This window comes from Patagioenas fasciata, chromosome Z (assembly GCF_037038585.1).
Source record: "Patagioenas fasciata isolate bPatFas1 chromosome Z, bPatFas1.hap1, whole genome shotgun sequence".
In the NCBI taxonomy this organism is placed as follows: Eukaryota; Metazoa; Chordata; class Aves; order Columbiformes; family Columbidae; genus Patagioenas; species Patagioenas fasciata.
In genome coordinates this window covers 62418203-62436207 of record NC_092560.1, presented here as the reverse complement: position 1 = coordinate 62436207, position 18005 = coordinate 62418203, and the positions used below count along the sequence as shown (strand labels likewise).

At 42.2% G+C, this 18005-nt stretch overlaps 1 protein-coding gene, 1 long non-coding RNA gene and 1 other non-coding gene across 4 annotated transcripts in view; 1 reads left to right on the top strand and 2 right to left on the bottom strand.

The window, feature by feature from the left end:
- Window positions 1-1871: 1871 nt before the first annotated feature.
- Window positions 1872-18005, bottom strand: part of LOC136114746 (large ribosomal subunit protein eL37) — a 354179-nt gene continuing 338045 nt past the window's right edge. The window contains exons 1-4 of one of the 2 annotated variants that reach the window (XM_065860798.2): window positions 4445-4548; window positions 3619-3754; window positions 3278-3362; window positions 1872-1990 (exon numbers count right to left, since the gene is read on the bottom strand). In XM_065860798.2, coding sequence (XP_065716870.1) covers window positions 1921-1990; window positions 3278-3362; window positions 3619-3754; window positions 4445-4447 — 294 coding nt within the window. In that variant the 5' untranslated portion in view covers window positions 4448-4548 and the 3' untranslated portion in view covers window positions 1872-1920. Of the gene's footprint in view, window positions 1991-3277; window positions 3363-3618; window positions 3755-4444; window positions 4549-18005 lie in introns of those variants that run through there. The other variant, XM_071802170.1, reaches the window with a different exon arrangement.
- On the bottom strand, window positions 2092-2169 carry LOC136115587 (small nucleolar RNA SNORD72). The gene has a single exon (XR_010653235.1). It is a non-coding gene; the product is annotated as a small nucleolar RNA SNORD72 (small nucleolar RNA).
- On the top strand, window positions 9111-11477 carry LOC139826387 (uncharacterized). The gene is made up of 3 exons (XR_011736401.1): window positions 9111-9254; window positions 10734-10780; window positions 11288-11477. It is a non-coding gene; the product is annotated as an uncharacterized lncRNA (long non-coding RNA).

The following is an 18005-nucleotide window of genomic DNA, read 5'->3' as shown; positions in this document are numbered from 1 at the left end:
TGTTGCTTACTGTAAGCACAGCTCCAAATGTGTCAGCGAATAAATAAATCCAGACCCTATTCTGCGTACACAAAGAGAGCTAGGATCTTTCTAATTCCTACCTTCACCAGATTACTTGTCCTCCAGGAGTCATCCTGGGGAGACACGGCCGACTGCTCAGTGACTGGAGTGAAACACCGATGCCAAGCAGAAGACAAGAAATGCCTACACCCGGGCTGGGCGTTCATCTTCCGTCTCCACGCCGCTGTCCTCCAGCCCCTGCTGTCCCGGCTGCATCAGGAGCCGGGGCAGCTCTTGGAGGATGCCCAGGAGGCAGCAGGAGCGCAGAGACTCGTCATCTCCAGCCTGCGCTACTTCGGCCTGGATGAGGAGAGTCTGACCCGGATGCTGCAGGCCTCCCTGGGCAGGCGCACGGGGAGCTTCGTCCAGCAGCTTATCGACACCATCGTGCGCCGGTGCAGCGGGGAGGTCCGACGTCAGCTGGGCCCTGAGGACACCCGCGCTGCCGGAGAGAGGGCCAGCAGCCCTGATCCTGCTCCTGTGCCGTCTCTTTGTGTGACATCCCTGCAGCCCCACCACTGCTCATGTTTCCAGCCACGGAGAGTGAGAACACCTGCAGGAGGACCCCGAGGAGGCTGTGCCCAGGCCCTCCGCTTACAGCCAGGGCAGCCAATGGGAGGAACGGCTGAGCCCCGAGAGGAAGGCCGGCTGCACTTAGGACCCCTCCCAGCCCCACAAGAATCCAACCCACCGTCAGTGATGATGGGAGGGTGCTACAAGGGCTGCTAAACCATGGCCGGGCTGGCAGCTGGGGCTCAGGCTACTCCCCAAGAGATCCTGGGCCCCTACATCTAGTCACTATGCAATAAAAGAACGGAAAGGCACAGGATTTGCAGAAAAAGTCTCAGGATTACTGTCAATGCAGGTGGTGTTGCTGTCCCCACCCATGTTGCTTTCTCTCCCTTTTCCTGATGCATGACTCTTCTGCAGACACCAGATCCTGTGTCCACATTCCCTTTGCTGCCCTCACAAGCATTTTTCGCACAGCTCCAGGCCTGTGCCTGTGCTGCTGTTTCTAGCTTCGGCGTTGAGGACACTGCAAAAATTATAGGACCACAGATTTGGGTTGCAAGGAACTTTGAAAGTCATCTAGTCCAACCCTGCCGCAATCAGAAGTGACGTCTTCAACTAGACCAGTTTGCTCGGAGCCCTGTCCATGCTTTACATGTAGTCCAGGTGACTTCTGTATCACGCTGCCTACCATTTATTGTTAGCACCCAGCATAGTTAACCTTTTTTTTTTTTTTTTTTTGTGCACCAGCTTTCTGTATTGACATTCCCAGAACACCTGGGCTACTTTTCTCCCAGCTACAGCACATCTCCAGCGTGTCTGGCAGTGTGCGTGCTCCAGACTTGGGAGTTTGTGCCCAAGAAGCAACGATACAATGAATAAGCAATACTTTCACAGGCCTTTCAGAGCAGTGAAAAATGGCAATGACAGAGCAAACCTCTAACTGTTCCCTCTCAGAACAGCATATAGAGCCATTCTTCGTGTTACTATCTTTGAGATGATTTCTAACTCGCCATGCTAAGGCACAATGAAAACTCAGAGGCAAGTAGGGCAAGTTCATAGTGCCACTAATTCATTTCTCTTGCAGGCCAGTTCTTTTACATAACACATACAAGCCTTTTTTTTAAGTTTAGCGCAGATATAGTGGTCCTTTTCAAGGCAGAGGTGCTACCAACTGAAACGGCAGTTAAAGGATTATTTTTAAGTAATTGCTTCAGTGGATAACATGAGGAAACTGTGTGTGTAAATACATATATTTTCAGAAATCTTGAATTTCAGTGGAGTAAAACACTTACGAAAGGTTACAGATTTTCTCGATAAGACCATTTATTTTAACAAATGGATGAGTCTTTACGATGAACTGGAGGCTGCAACAGCTGCTCTCTTGGGTTTTGGTGTCGTTCCCTCACGGAATCCATTCCTACAAGAAGAAATACGATTACCACTTTTTGAAAGGACAATTCCTGCTCCAGGTTATTTTCTGACAAGTAATGTCTAAGATCAAGTGCACCAGCTCCTTTGGGCTTATCTCAGTAATACAGTAAAATCACTACAGAGTTCTTATGTTCATACATTTTTAGTAAGAAACATCAAGAAGTGTTTGGAATAAGCAGTATGGCTGTCACTCTCTCTTGCTGAAATAAATTTGACTTCTTCCAGCAGGAAGATTTCAGTAACTGAGTGAAAACTGCAAGACTGTCTCAGATACAGCACATCTGCTGAAGGCACACCTTTATGCTCCTGCTAAGCAACTCAGTGTAAGTCAACTTCTTACAGAAATCCTCTATGCCTCCAACCAGAGATTAAGACAGGCATGACAAGACAAGACTCAGCAACAAGCTCACATTTTGATGCCAGTAAAACCCAGCGGAAAGCAGGCTACAGATGCACACTACAGGGTGTTTTGTGGCCAGTGTTGGGAAAGACTGTTCACCAAAACAAACAGCTGAATGGATCCCTCAACTAGACCCAGGTCTGGGACTTAAAAGACTCCCACTTTTCACTATTAAATCAAATCTATGTTTTTACAAGATTCTTCAATTCCTTGGTATTTTCATCCAGCTTTCTTGTATATTAGGCCAGAAGCTGCAGAACTCGATTTCAGAACATGAAGGTCATACAAAAGAAATTCTTAATAAGTTTAATAGTAAAATACCCCTGCTATTATCTTGTAAGTACAACTCAAAGCTTTGTGGTAAGTTTTAAAAACCTGTAACTCAGAATATGTTATAGCTACTTACTGCTAACAGAGCTCCTAATAAAAGAATGACTACTGAAGTTATTCCATTCCTGATGTTGCTGTTTTTTGGGGGGCAGAACAGGATTGGAATGCATTTCAACACTTTTCTCTTACAAAAACTCAAACTTCAGTGCAAATGGCAATTTAATTGACTCACCCAAGAAAAAAAACAAGCAGTACTATACAAAGTATTATTACAACAACCTGTGTTCTATACTAGTTACACTTAATAGCAACATCAGAGCTTGTTTTACACCCTGTGTATTAACAGCCAGTTTTTATCCTCAAAGAAATATGCAGCTGATTATATAAGGCATTATTTATTTTCTAATATATTTAAGAATAAAGATCACACCACATTTACTGTACTAAATAAATAAAAATATGAACTTTGAATGATTAATTTTGCAATTAAGTGATATCTATGCAGGATTTCACACAACACTAATTTGCAGTACAACATTATACCTGAATCGACGGTAGACCTTTTTCAGGTGCCTCATGCGACCAGTACCAGTGGTGTTGCGTCTCTTAGCCTTCGCACTCCAGTTATCTACAACATACAAATCATTGTTACTCACCTACACCAAATAACTAGGTTGCACATTACATTTGTTTAGCACAATTATTCAACCTGACAGAAATAAAGTTTCAAATTAAGTGAATTATTATGCAGTAATACCGCATGTTAGCTAAATATAGTTATATCAGTATTCATTTGAAAGAAGCTCCAAACAGTGCAAGATGACACAGTTGCAGAAAGAAACACAAATTTTTAAACTCAAGTCAGTTAAAAGTTTGTTACTTACACTTTCTCTTGCGCTTAGCAGGGTAACCACATTTCCCACAGGTAGATTTCTGCAGGTGGTACGCCTTGGACCCACATCGACGACACAGGGTGTGCGTCTTGTTTCGCCGCTTACCAAATGACGATGTACCCTTGGTCTAGAAAGCATTTTAAGGCATGGCATGTTACAAATGCCAAAGAAGAGTAAGCTACTCTAAAAACCATGCACAAATCTAAAAATTCCAATAAACACGCTAGAAGCAAACTAAACTCTGAAATACCAACTCAGTTTCGCCTATAGGTAACCCCCATTTTCAGAAATCGTGTGCTTAGCATCTCTCGTCGCCACTTCTCATCCCCCCACCGCCTTGTGCTGCGATGAAGCCACTAAGTGGTTATCTCCAGCTCCTTTCCCATCTCACCCAGACTCACCACTGAAAAAGTACAAACGACTCTTTGGTGAAAAAAGGTTATCTCCTTCAGGCAGACTTGCTGCACGATCACAACAGGCTCTGGTGACCGAAGCCCCTCTTGCTACGTTACTCGCCGGGCCACCTCGGCCCCAGCGCACACCAGGCACAGAGACCCCCAAGGAAACCCCTGAGGCGCCCGAGCGGCAGCGCGGCCCCCCGCCCCAGCACAGCAGCAGCGCCCGCCGCCAGGCCCTCAGGCCTCGGCCCCGCAGCGGCGGCCCCGCAGCGGCCGCCCCGCAGCGCCGTCCCGCCGCCGAGCTCGGCCACAGCAGGTCAGGGGGCCGCCCGGCTCCTCAGACGCAGCTCGCGGCCCCGCAGGGCCCGGTCTGGCGGCGGATGGCGGCGGATGACCCGCGCCCACACCCCAGCACTCACCATCTTGCCCGGCCGCCAGCACCAAAGAGACCGAGCCCCGCCCCGCTTCCGCTATGGCCCGGCAAGCACTTCCGGGGGCGCCACGGCAGCGTCTGGCCCCGCCCGGAGTGGTTGTGCCGCACCGCGGTCGCTCAATTCGGGCCGGAGGCATGTGTCCTGGCTGAGACTCGCGGGTACCCGGGCTCTGGAACCTTGGTTGTCTCTGGTGACACCTCCCCAGAGCTGGTGTGTCCTGCTGTGTTCTGGCCCGCGGTGCGCCTGGCTCTGGAAATGGCGGCTGGGGGGTGTCTGTGTGTAAGTGTCTCTGGTAAAGGGGATGGTTAATGCCGTGAAGCGGCCACGCTGGCACGTTGTGTTTGGCGCTGCTGCTCTGCAGAACTGCCCACAGCTGCAGCTCGGGCTGCGGAGGCGAGTCCGGGCCCTGCTGGGCCCTCAGTGAGAATTATTTTAATGAATGAAATGGAGGGACAGGGTGCTCTTGGCTGTAACACGCACTTTAAAGGTGAGCTGGTGTGAAAAACAGGCAGCTCCTCCTGTGCTTTCTGCTTGTCTGCATCCTCCTCCTCGCCCTCCACACGCCATGGGGCAGCCGAAAGTGTCGCAATAGACATTATTAACACAAAATAGTGTTTTTAGTCAGAGGCAGCATTTAAATTCTTGCATACCGGCCTACCACGTGTCTTCGGTGGATTCTACATGCAATTTTATCTTAGAAGAGTGGATTTGGGTAAAATAACATGTACAGGGAGAAACTGAAGAAATTTGTCTTTATCTTATTTGGGAATATAATGGAACGTTGTCAAAGAGAGGAATTGTAAATACACTCAAGCAACTGCAGATGTGTAGAAAAACATATCTGTCACACTGGTTTTTGGCCTTGTGTGCTTGACAAGTAGAACCTCTGTTTAGATAATACAGGCCAACCAGAAACTCAAAAGCACCTTATTGAATATGCTTGAGATTCTCACTTTTAATGAGAGAAGTCAAAGCACAGTGGAAAACTGCGCCTACTTGAATCCTTGAAATACAGGTGAAACCAGGAGCTTGTTAATCTAGTGAGGACTGAGCTCTGCAGTGCCTGCATTCCAGTTTCTGTGCCTCTGCCTGAGTGCTTGGGTGCATTTTCAGAGAACCCTGGTTAGTGAGCTGATGAAAATAAATTTACTCTTTGCATTTCATCTGCGGTTTGTGGGTGTTCCTGTGACCTGCCTGTGCTGGCTGACACATCACAAGTTCAGCACCCTGTCATCTTGAAGTCAGAAACTGATGATAAAGCCAGTTTATTTATCCTTGGTTGTAGAAGTATATAACCTTGTCTAACAGCTTTTGATTATGTATTTATCTGGCAGGCTAGATCTCACTCCTTACACTTCTGGTTTACTGACTAAAAATGCACTTGTTCCGTAACACAAATGTCTGGCCCTGCCACCAGCCAGCAAATGGTGAGGAGCCCTCCCACAATGGACAGTTGAACCCCCATGACATGGAGCTTGCTGTCCAGAAGAAAGCATCATCCCATGGCACAACATCCAAAGCAATGAAACTGTGTCAAACTCCGGCATTTTCGCTCCTGGACAAACTAGCCCTGTACAGCTGTCTCAGTGTTAATTTATCCTCACTTGTTTCCTGAGTGTGGCCTCTAGCTGAATTCCTTTGGCACTTATTTATGTGCTGGGAGGCTGTTGACCTCTGCGAAGATTGAGGGATGGGGCAAAAGGCCATTTTGCCTTTAGCTGCATTGTTTCCAGGCACATGAAGGTGTGACCCAGGATGTTCACTCAGATCTTTCTTTTTTTGATTGTCAGTTTCTATCACCAGAATGACATGTAAGTGTTCACTCATATTCACTTTATCTCAGCTGAAAATCCATGCGTGGAGTCCATCCATAGTGCCACTGTCATTAAAGGAGAGAGATAAATCATTCCAAAGGCTAATTCATCCCATCTTACATTGTGTCTAAAGTTTTGCCCTAACTGATTTAGTGAAACTTTTTTTATAGCAATTCTGTCTTCATTGCCAAAAATAAAAAAACTCATTGTCCTGTGGATGAAAAGCCATTCAGAAAAAAATTCCCAATTAACTCAAACAGTATGAATACATCCTATAGGCTAGACAAGGTAATATTTCTCCCAGCAACCTTGCTGTGTGTCTTTTAACTAGTGGCTCCTTCCCTCCTCTTTTCTTGTTAGATCTCAGAAATCTAGAAGATGCTGTGAAGACATTGGACAGATGCCATGGCAACAGCTTCTGAAGGAAGCATGTTGGTCTGGCTCCCTGCAAGGATAAGCTGCCAGAGGAATCATTCTTGTCCTTTGTGGGATAAAAATAATCTTGTCCATTTACATGTCTTCAAACCTGTTACGAAAGAAAGATTTTTGTCATGCAGTTGACTTTAGTATTTGTGAGACTTTTAGGGTAGGGAATGGACAGAGCTGTGGCTGACCCAGAACCATCCCAGGAGCTCTTAACCTGCATGCAGTTTGCGGATGAGAACAGAGTTCACCGCCAACCTGCTCAAAACCACTGACTCTGGTACTGACTGCAGCTGAGTGTCACCAGCCTAAATTCAACACTGGGTAGTTCACTCTTCTCTGGTGCATTAAAGTAATCCAACTATCTAGAAGGCAACGCCTCTGGATTTCAGGGCTTTCTTTTAGATGTAAGAAAACAGAAGCCTGTGACTGCAGCTGTTGTACGATCACAGCTCCTGCACAGCACTTTTGGTCCAGCTGGGTCCAGTGATGGCAGAAGCTCTTTGTCATGACAGCAAACAGTGTGTTCCTGTTAAGTATCTAGATCAGGGTTTATTGAATACTATGGAGGTGAGTTCTTTCTCTGTCCCCTAGCATCATGTTCTGCAGCCCATCCAGTCTGGTTAGGGTTGAAAAACTGAAGCAAAATGCAACACTGGACATACCTATTCATTTTTATTTCCATTCCTCTGGTGTACAGGCCCCTCTCCCTCAAGCTGATACCACCCAAGGCCCATAGACCTACATGACTACCACGCTCTGCCCTGGTAGCTTACTGGAGAAGAGGAGAATAACCTACTTCCATCCAGTCCCTCCCACAACTAGAGCAGAGCAGCCTTGTGGATAAGTCCAGCTCAGGGACAGGGAGAACAAAACAAGACTGGCTAGTCACTTGAGGGGAGGGTGAGTATGCACACCAGATAACCTCAGCAGCCCTTGTTTTGCATAGGTTTGCTGCCACACTGCTACTTAGCACCAACACCAGGGTCGTCTGTGCAGCCATACGATCCCTGATAGTGGGGTTTGCTCCAAAACAGAGTAGTTGTATTGGCTATATGAAAGTTGAGCACTGCTGAAAAACTTCTGTGTGGCATGTGCAGGACTGATACCTGAGCAATTTCTGTCTCAGGAAGGCTGCAGGAGAACTGAGGAATTCAAGGGCAACATTTTCATGAGGGTCAGTTTGGATGCCATTTGTTTCCGGGGCTGCAGGGGTGGACACCTCAGTTGGAATTAGTGGAGAAGAAACTACACTGAATATCTGTTACCAAGCAGCCACAGGAAACATAATTTTATTTGTATGGTATCCAGGTTCTTCAGTGTGTGAATTTGAACCAGAGACATTGGTCACCACAAGATGGCAGTATAGTTAAACTTTTATTCTAGGCAGTAAAAAAGCTCTAAACAGCAACAGTAAATTAGGTTAATAAATTGAAAACCATATGGTCTGTACAGTTCTTAAATCTCTATGACAATAACAGAAAATGTGGCAAACAGCAATGCTTATGAAAAAGGCTGTTGCATCCTTCTACAAGAGGCTTTCTACTTGTTTGAAATGGAAATCAAACAGCTGCCACTAACTTATGAAATCGCTTGTTAAAATATAGTGTAAATGATTAAAAAAAAAATCAAACCTCTTTGTATAGCAAAGCTTATGCAATGTGTATGAAATACATTTGATACTGTTGCTTCCTATAGCCAATCCTGAATGGGAAGGGAAGAGTCCCTTTGTCACAACTCCATACTCTTCCCATGCATTGAGACATTCTCATAAAAACCAGCACAAAATATGACCTAGGATGTAGCACACTGAAATCAATGCCAGAGCTTAATAATAAAAATAAATTCTTCCAACACACACTAAAGAAAGTCTTGGAGTGTTTTTCTCAATACTCAGGTTCTTGTAGTCAGTCGTCCTTTCTATTTATGATGGCATCAATAGGTTCATACTGATGATCACATAACCTCTCTTCTGCAATGCTCAGTGCTCATACACTTAAGTTACATTAGAAAAGCGATACTTTTTTACCACCACTCATTAGCACTGGACAGAGAGATCAGTTAGCATTCTTCAGACCACTGACAAATGCTTAGAGGGTGGCACTAATATTTGGTAGATCATGATTAAAGCATGACTACCATTACAAACATAGCAGGAGCAAGAGCTCCCACTCACTTCTTCAGCTGTATTTAAACTCTACCTTAGGATGCCTGGCGGAATCCCGGGTCCTTCACCAGAAACCCCACTAAAATATTTCTTTGTTGTTCCATGTAGCCAGGGGAACTGGGGCAGATACCTCTGTATGCAGTGGGAGCTACCAGCCTGGAAAAAAACTGTGACACAGTGCAACAGCATAATTCAAAATTTAAAAATTTCCTTACGTTTTGTTTTTTATACTTTTACTTAGACTACAGGGTGGTGGTGCATTGTTGCACCAAAGCAGTACATCTCAGTGGGTTTTGCTGGCTAGCCTGAACCTTGCAGAGGTGGCTGCTTGTCAGCTTGGACAGAAGACCAGAAGGGGTGCATAGGAGAGAACCACAAGTTCCCTTACAAGGTGACAGCCATTTTCTTCTCAGCTGTATAAGAACTAAATATTCTTGTTTTGTTAGTATTGTTTTGATAACAAATAACCTAAGTTGTTTGATACAGTTGTCTTAAGCCTTTGTTGCAATATTCTTGCACAAATATATGCACACACAAGCCTAGAACAAAATTTTCACTGGAGATGCACAAAAAAGGATTCAAGCCACCAAAGTCCAGGATTGTAGTCTGCATTGCATTCTAGGGGGAAAGGCCCAGCTTCTAACCACTTTCCCCTTGCATCATGGCAGAAAATATTTTACTTGGTCATCAGGAGAATTTTTGTACCAGTACAGGCTACAAAGCAAATTTCCTTCAGATCATTCTGGAGTTCTGGGGAAGAGACTGGGTAAATGTTTGACTGAAATGGCTTAGGGGCAGCTGATCTTGAAGTGGTGAGGCAAGTAGGCTGGATGATCTTCTGAGGTTCCTCCCAGATGTACTTCTGTGATGCTGTGATTTATTATAAGAGACTTCTAAGTATAAAGACATAACCGTATCTCTCATCTCCCTGGCTGTCATGTTCTAAGACAAAGGCATTTCACCAATTTTATGCTTGGAAACAAAAGGTCCAATCTTCATGAGTGCTGCCTCGAATTTTGTCTGATTTTCCCATTATGGCGGTTGGCCAAATAAATGGTATGGCCTCTGCCTTACAAGCTTGCCTTGTGCTGACAGGTCTGCATTTTAAACATCCATCCTTCCCAAGGGTAATGTAGGTCTCTGACTTGTATTTTTTAGAACTGTACTAAATCACAGTAAGCCCAAAAGATTTATTATCAACCAAAGTAAAACGAATGTCACCCAGTAATATGTGTATATATGTGTGTATCTCTCTGTTCAGGTGCATTCAAATGAACTGTACACACTTAGCAGTACCAGCAATGCTTCCTTCCCTCCTTTTTTTTTTTTTTTTAAAAAAAAAAAAAAAAATCGAAAGCTTGTCTGATTCATAGCTAGACACAGCCTATATCTAAGCCCAGACATTATGGCTGAAATTTGCTAACTTGGAAGGTGACTGTCTAAACTAACAATGTCAATTCTTTTACACTTCCAAATGTTCTGGTATGAATGATACGTGGGCATACTCTTTGGAAAAGAAATAGAATTTCAACTGAATATGAAAAAAACCAAACAACAACTTGCCTGCAGAAATGTTGAAGTCAATGTCTTTGCCAGAAGCTCTGGAAAGAAAGGCATCTTAAATTTAAACTTAGATTCAAACAGTTGGCTATCTTACCTTCTCAGTTTTCTCACTTTTTATGTGGAATTACACGCTTGCCTAGATATATCTCCGCAGTCACATTCCCTTCATATGTTACTCAGCTATGCTTCAAGTGCATATGTGAATGATTTTATCTTTAGTAAAATTATGTGAATGATTTTACTTCTCACCAACCATTCCTTAGAATGTGACTTGATGTTGTTCTTCTCCCTGAATACTTTTGGCTAGCTGGAGAAACGCACACGCATGCCTTATGGTGCCTGCTGTCTCCAAAGGTAAGCAAGTAAATCAGTTTTTACCTAATCTATCCAGGTTTGGTACCTGTTAGTGTTTAAAGTGCTGGTGCGAAGTGTAGATAATACAGCACATTTTCAAATTTTTCATCTATGTTGCAATTAGAAGCATCCAAGTGTGTGATTAAATACAAAGCTCTGCACAAAATGTGCATTAGGTTAATATAGCTTGTCTGATTTTCTTTCAGAAACATGTATTTACTTCTCACAGATGTTTACTGTTTATACATTTCAAGTTTTATTTTAGATATAACATTCAGAGGAAAAATATGTATGTTTGCAGTAAAATAGGTCAGAGAAGAAAACATTGGAGAAAACTGAGGCACTCATGTTTAATCTGAAAACTGATAAAATAAGCCTAATATATTATTTGTTATTTATTTCCTTTATCTCACATTGCACTTCAGGCATCCTAAAGAATTTACATTTATCTTGCTCTGGGATTACCGCAAATGACTGCTTTCTCTGGTCACTCTGTCGCTTCTCTAGAAATAAACATATAAGCTGACTTCAAAGTAGAAAAACCCATCACTTGTACAGCACTCTTCACCCTGTATGGAATTGCGAGATTTGCCTTTAATATTTGGATGTGAGACACAAACTGTAAGAAAAAAAGGCTTTGCAGTGAAACGAAGTGGACAAATGCAAGTTCTGTATTTATTGAAGATAAAGCCCATTTCCCCAGGTAAAATAAATTTTCTTTCCTTCATCAAAATCACTGTTGCATTTTATTATTTTTGCCAGCTGATAACCTTCCCTAAGTACAAATGCTTTACTAACAAAGGTCAGCTCAACTCTGCGGTTACAAATGTTATCTTATGTTTATTCTGGAATATGTTTTCCTTGTATCAGGCATTTTCAGCTTTCCATTTACTGGAACTGAGGCATACTGTCTCCATCAGGGAATTCCACAAACATCCATGCACAATTTCCCTTTTACACTATTTCACTTCAATAAAAATAGAGGACAACACAGTGCCTGGCCTTGTTAGTGTGTGCAAAGAGGACACAGAAAATAAATCAAGTTTTTGAACTTTCTCCTATCTGATCACAACGTGGAGGTCACAATCCTGTGGCCACAAGGCCTGGATTAGACCAGCACATGCAGCACAGCCAGTCTTCTGGCTGTGCACCATTCAGCAAGGCACAGGGAGATGCTGGTCCTGGTCTGCAGCCAATATGCAGAAAGATTTTCCAGAATGTCCAGCTAAGTAGCTCCCGTTGTTATACTTGGAGCCTCTACACCTGAGCACCTTTCCGTCTCTGCCTTTGGATGAAGCAGAGCAGACTCAGCTTTGCCAGCACTTGTGCTGATGGTGGAGAACATGCCAGAACTTATGAATTTAGATTTGAGTTATCATGCTAAGTAGTAGTTGTTAACTAATTACTGTAAATCAGAAATGTTTTTCAGTTGTGCTTGAACATATGTTAGGGAGAGATGTAGCCTAAAAAGTGACTGCTTGAGAAGGGAAAAATGCCAGAGGGAATCTAGTGCTATGAAAAGGTCACAGAACTGTGACAAGTCTAAGCCTACTTATTCTGTCTTACTGTATTTTAACAGCAGAATAAAATGTGGTAACCCTTGAAGCAACAATATTCGTAATTAACTTTCTGTTGAGTCTCTCAACCATTTTACAAGTTTGTTATCGATTTCAGTCAAAACTGACCATCAGCCTTTCTTAAGGTACCTTTCTCACGGCTGATGTGTTTTTTATCTAGCAGTATTTCCCTGCTCTGGCTTCATTACTGCCTCCGAAGACACAATGTAAAATTGCCAATAAATGGGCAGAGATGTATGCCTCTCTTGTCATGAGCCCACACAAAGCAGCTAACGGGAAGATTCCTCATTTGTTACTATCACAAACCTTACATTTTACATTCTTTCCTTGGAATAATCAGTGTCATCTCTTTTTTTTGATCATTCATAAGAATGTCAAAGCCATTTGCTAGCTTTAAAAAGTCTGGACATGGTTGTTTGCTGAATGCTGTTTCCTAGCTATTGCTTGTTCTATAGAACCTCTGCCAATATTAGAAGTACCACACCTTCATTTATTCTCTTTTATTCTCATGATTTCAACCAAATCAGCACAGACTGTGTTTACAGGCTAATTAAGAACGAATGCCATCTCCAGAGATGCATACTGTTTCTGAGATACTTACTGATATGGTCTCCATTACCAGATAAAAACATTTCCAGTTTAGGCAACTCCAAATCAATTTTTTCTATACTAATCAAAATTGATACATGCCAGTAATTGCATGGCTTGATAGGCAGAACTTGTCTGAGAGTTTTATATTTGCAAATAACAAAGCACATCATTAATACAGGCACAGAACGAGAGATGTATTCACTTACACACACAAAAAAATAGATATGCATATAAAGGGAGTACTTGGACTATGTGTCAGTGCTGCTCCTTTGAACTGAACTGCAAGTACAGATGGAAGCCAGAGTAACTCACAAAAGGACATCACAGAAATTATAATGGCCTACAAGCTTGTTGTAGAAGAAATAACAAAAGTTGAACACAATTAAATTTCTCTGGAGAGCACATGAATCTGCAAGTATATCAGCTCTTTTTTGTTACTGGTATGTGTTTTCATTTATTTCCGTGTGATGGTTGTTGTATGCATAGCCAGCCCAGAATCAGGGAGGGCAGAAGTCAACGCTGGCGTTTCTGTTTCTACACAATGTTGTCCATCTCCATTGTCTCTATGGAAGTTAGCAAAAGATTACTTTGTTTGTTGAACTTTGGTTCTAGCAGAAATATATCTATCAAAGCTCCTTCTAGAAAGTTTCACAGTAGCAGTTAGGGTTAATTACTGACTTATTGAGTAAGCTGACAAAATTTTAATGAATTTCAGATGGTCCTAAAAACATTGTAGTTCAAAAAGTCATCCTAATCTGTTTCTTTGAAGTCCTGCCTTCGTTTTCTTCACCTACCCTTTATAAGAGAGGAATCTTTGTTCCAGTTCTTGAAAAGCATATTCAGGTTTTAATTTCAAAGTACTTGGAAATTTTCAGAGGATGAATTTTTTCAGGTGGATTTTGATGAAAGATTTTTGTTCAAAGTTTGCTGCTGGAAGCATTTTGGCTTTCCAATGAGTTACAATAATAATTCTAAAATATATAATACGCATACACCACTGATTCAGAAAGAAACAGAAATATAAAAGCATGGACAGGTTTGCTGATGGCTCATATTTGACATTCTGTTCACTCTACAATCAGAAAGAAATGATATTTTGAAAAGCACCAAGACATCAGGCTAGAAGAGACCTTCTGGATCATCAGCTTGAGATACTGCTGTCTTGGGCAGTCATATAAGGCTGCTTATGAATTTAATAAACTGTAAGAATTAAATTAATAGTCAAACAATGTAGAAGAATGCAAGAAAAAAAATTAACAAAAATGTAAATCATCAGATATTTGTGAAAAATTGACCTTGCCTGTCTCTGAAGATCAATTGCCTGGAACATGCTTTGCAATCTCTATGTTATTTAACCTCTGATACACCCCTTCAAATACTATGTGCAGTTTTGTGTCACTATTAAAACAAATGCAATAATACTTCCACTTTAGCCTACTTCATGTGACTCTTTCACTCTTAGCTTATTAGAAGTGCTAAAATCATGAGACAAACTCTCTGGTTCATGAAATTCACCTGTTTTACACATAAATGTACCTCTCTGCTGCTGGGCAGGCATGCGGAAGCGTGTAGATCTGTTGTAGACACAGACCCTCTGCTTCTGCACGCAGCTGGCAGGTGATCTCTCAGAAGAGTCCTGACTCCTGTGAACAATGCGGGCTTGATTTTCAGTTGAGAAGGACTCAGAGTGCGCCTAAGCCTGCTCCCAACCCTCAGTTATGAAGGCCGTTGAAAATCTCACTCAAATTTACTATCCATAGTTCGGTTGTGGTCATCTCCAAAGACAGATGGTCTGAACCTGAGCAGTTTTTACAATGAGGATGGTAAAACACTGGCCCAGGTTGCCCAGAGAGGCGGTAGATGCCTCATCCCTGAAAACATTCAAGGCCAGGCTGGATGGGGCTCTGAGCAACCTGATCTAGTTGAAGATGTCCCTGCATATTGCAGGAGGATTGGACTACACCTTTGAAGGTCCCTTCAAACCTGAACAGTTCTACAATTCTACAGTTTTTCAGCCCGAAAGTGACATCTCTCAGGGAGGCAAATATCAGTAATGGTAAAAATGAAAAATAAATATTCAGCTTCAGTGAATACCTAAATCAGGACTGTCTGGGAAACCAGTTAGTAGATAGGATGGTGAGTTTGGATGCCACCATCCTGTCCAGGAAAATTCTGTGAAGCAGTGAGCGGTGGGGTGGTCTATATCTGCTATCCTAGGATAAACAGCAACCAGAAGAGTTTGTGCAAAGTGGTGGTTCACTGACACTTGAGCAGATGCAGTGGCTGGCTGCATATGCAAGCAGAAGGCTTTCCTGCTCCCCTCCCTCCTCTCACACTTCCCATCTGTTATCACACTTCTCTCTTCTCCGTGTGTTTTTACCTTCTCCCTGGGTCTGTTGCCCACCAGACCTTCCTGGGAGATGATCTAACTCACTAAACCAGCACAAAACCACTCAGATTTTTTTATTTTCTGTCATTGTTATAAATTAAACTGGCTCACACAAGGGACTGAAGTGTGCCCAAACCAGCACCAGATGTGCAGAAAGAACACACGGTGGAGATTGGAGGTGAAAGCAGAGAAAGATGTGGATAAAACAGAATAGGGCACCATTTAGGGCAGTTTCAAGCTGCTAAATTTGTTCACCGTGTCTTGTGTCCTAAGATCAGAACCTAACTCTAAAGTAATAATTTGTTTGCCCAGTGATGACCTGCGTATGCACACAGGCTGAAATGTCTACGCTTTAGACAAATCTGATTTATTACCTATATACTACTAAAGCTTTCTGGATTTTGAATTATTTTAACATGAGCTCTTTTCTTCCAACCTAGTTCACGCAGACCAGAACTCTAACAGCCTTTGTTTGTTTGGCATAGTTTCCGCAGCGTTAGGATTGCAGTATCTGAGGCAATGTCCTTGTACAAGGTCCACTGAGAGAGAATCATTTGCACTACATTTAGCACAGCATTAATGCTATTTGACATCCTTCATAGATGAACATCCCTAGGCATTGTCATTAATCCATGAAATGTGACAAATACATTAAAAAAAAAAACGGGCAATTTAAATTTTGTGGGGTTTTTTTGTCGTGTTTTGTTTTGTTTTGTTTTTGAGACAGCTTTAGCAAACAAAACCAACTCCAAAAACTCTTCAAGTCAATTTCACAACTTAAAACCATAATGACAAGATGTTCTTTCTCCACTCAGTTGTCACTGGATCCTTGGCATTTGCAGCAGTCACAGAGCACAGACTGTTTTTAGGGCTGTAATACATAATGAACTTGGACAATGAAGACACAGGACTATTTAAAGCTTGGTAAACTATTGAGTAACCTTAGCATCAATCCTATAAAAAGCTGGAAGGCTACAGAGAAATGTCACTGATATAATTATATTCTGGCTGACCTTAGTGTGAAGTAGAATACAGACAATATCATTTCATGCTGTCTCCAGACCAGACAGGATATCATTTGCCCAGCAAGTGAAGCACTGCATTAATCATTTTTGTGCTGGAATTATCATTTGGTGCAAGACAAGAAATGCCATTTCTTATGGCTAACCCATTGTGTCTCTCAAACTACCCCTCTTTTATTCATCTAAACCATCATTTTTAAGCCTAAAGACAGTTTAGAACAGAAAGTAGAAATGTTGACCAATGACTTAAAGTTCCTATGATAAAACACATTTTTATCTCCAAAATGGTTAGTAAATTGTTGCCATTTTCACTAACAGTAAGGGAAAATCAGCCCCATCTTCTCTTTAAGTTACACTCTGTCCCTCAATACCATGCAGGCAGGAGAGTTAATTTGGGACCTCCCTTGATCGGGCCTTTTATTATAATTTATGTAATTGTAGAAGTGCCTGTCAGTCAGACTGGGACAGTGCTAGGTGCTGCATAGTCCCTTATCACAAAATTGCAGTGTAGATTATTATGCAACTGCATATAGCCTTAAGTATAAATAACACAGAAAAATAGGAAACTATCTAAATGGTCCAGAGCCTAAATGCTAAGTAGAAAAAAAGTTGCTATAAGTACCCTATTAAATGAAACAAGAATCAACCATTCACAGTCCCACTGTTGCAGAGGAAACTGAACATCCATCCACTGCAAACCAGTAAAGTGCCGCAGGACCTGCGCACTTGCAGTTCAGGAACAACACAAGTCCAACTCTAACCTCCCTCTCTGTTGCATCTTTTCAGTTCAGTCTTTTTGCTCTTGCTACTACTGAAGTCAGGATCAATAAAAAAGCAAGGTCCTGTTTCCAAATGAAAGGATACAAAGTCTTTAGGCTGAGGTACCTGGAAATGTGTGCTGAAAGGACTATTATACAGCATCTGCCAAAGCAACATTTTTGTCTTGCTGAAATGCTTCTTGCAATAAGATATTCCATCAATATAAACTCACAGACTTTCTTTGCTGGGAGTATTTGTCCTCTTTTATGTTTACTTGCATGTTTTGTTTGTGAGCAAATTAAGGTATATCTTTACCTTGAGGATTATTATAGCTAACGATGTACTTACAGAAAGTGAATTGCTATCTAAGCCATTAAAACAGCTAACTGCAAGATCAAGATGTACATCTGTAGAGATAAAGCATTCTTCAGAGTTCCTGTATTCTGCGCCGGCTATTAAAGGGCTTAACTCTGTTTTAATAATTTCATTCATAGGTAAATGACCACTGAGAATGTTGCACAAATTGGTCATAAAACTTAATAGGAGCAGGAGGATTTCGATTAAAAGCAATAAAATATGTACATAAGTGATGAAAGCATATGAATTACGTTACCACAGAGATTCATAGTTACTAAACCTGAAAAGTCTCAAAAACAGGCTCTGTCTTAGCTCTGGGTTTGCTTACTTTAGATTACATAGGCATCCCTCACATGGATGGGGTTATGTGATCCCAGATCTAGGCATCTTCCTAAAGGAAAGCAAACCATGCCAACAGAGTGCAGGGTTTGAAAGTCATTATGTAGTGATGCTGTGACATGAAGCATTTAATTTTCTGAGGACTGTGTTAGACTATCCAAAATAGATTTAGTATCTGAGATGTATATGAA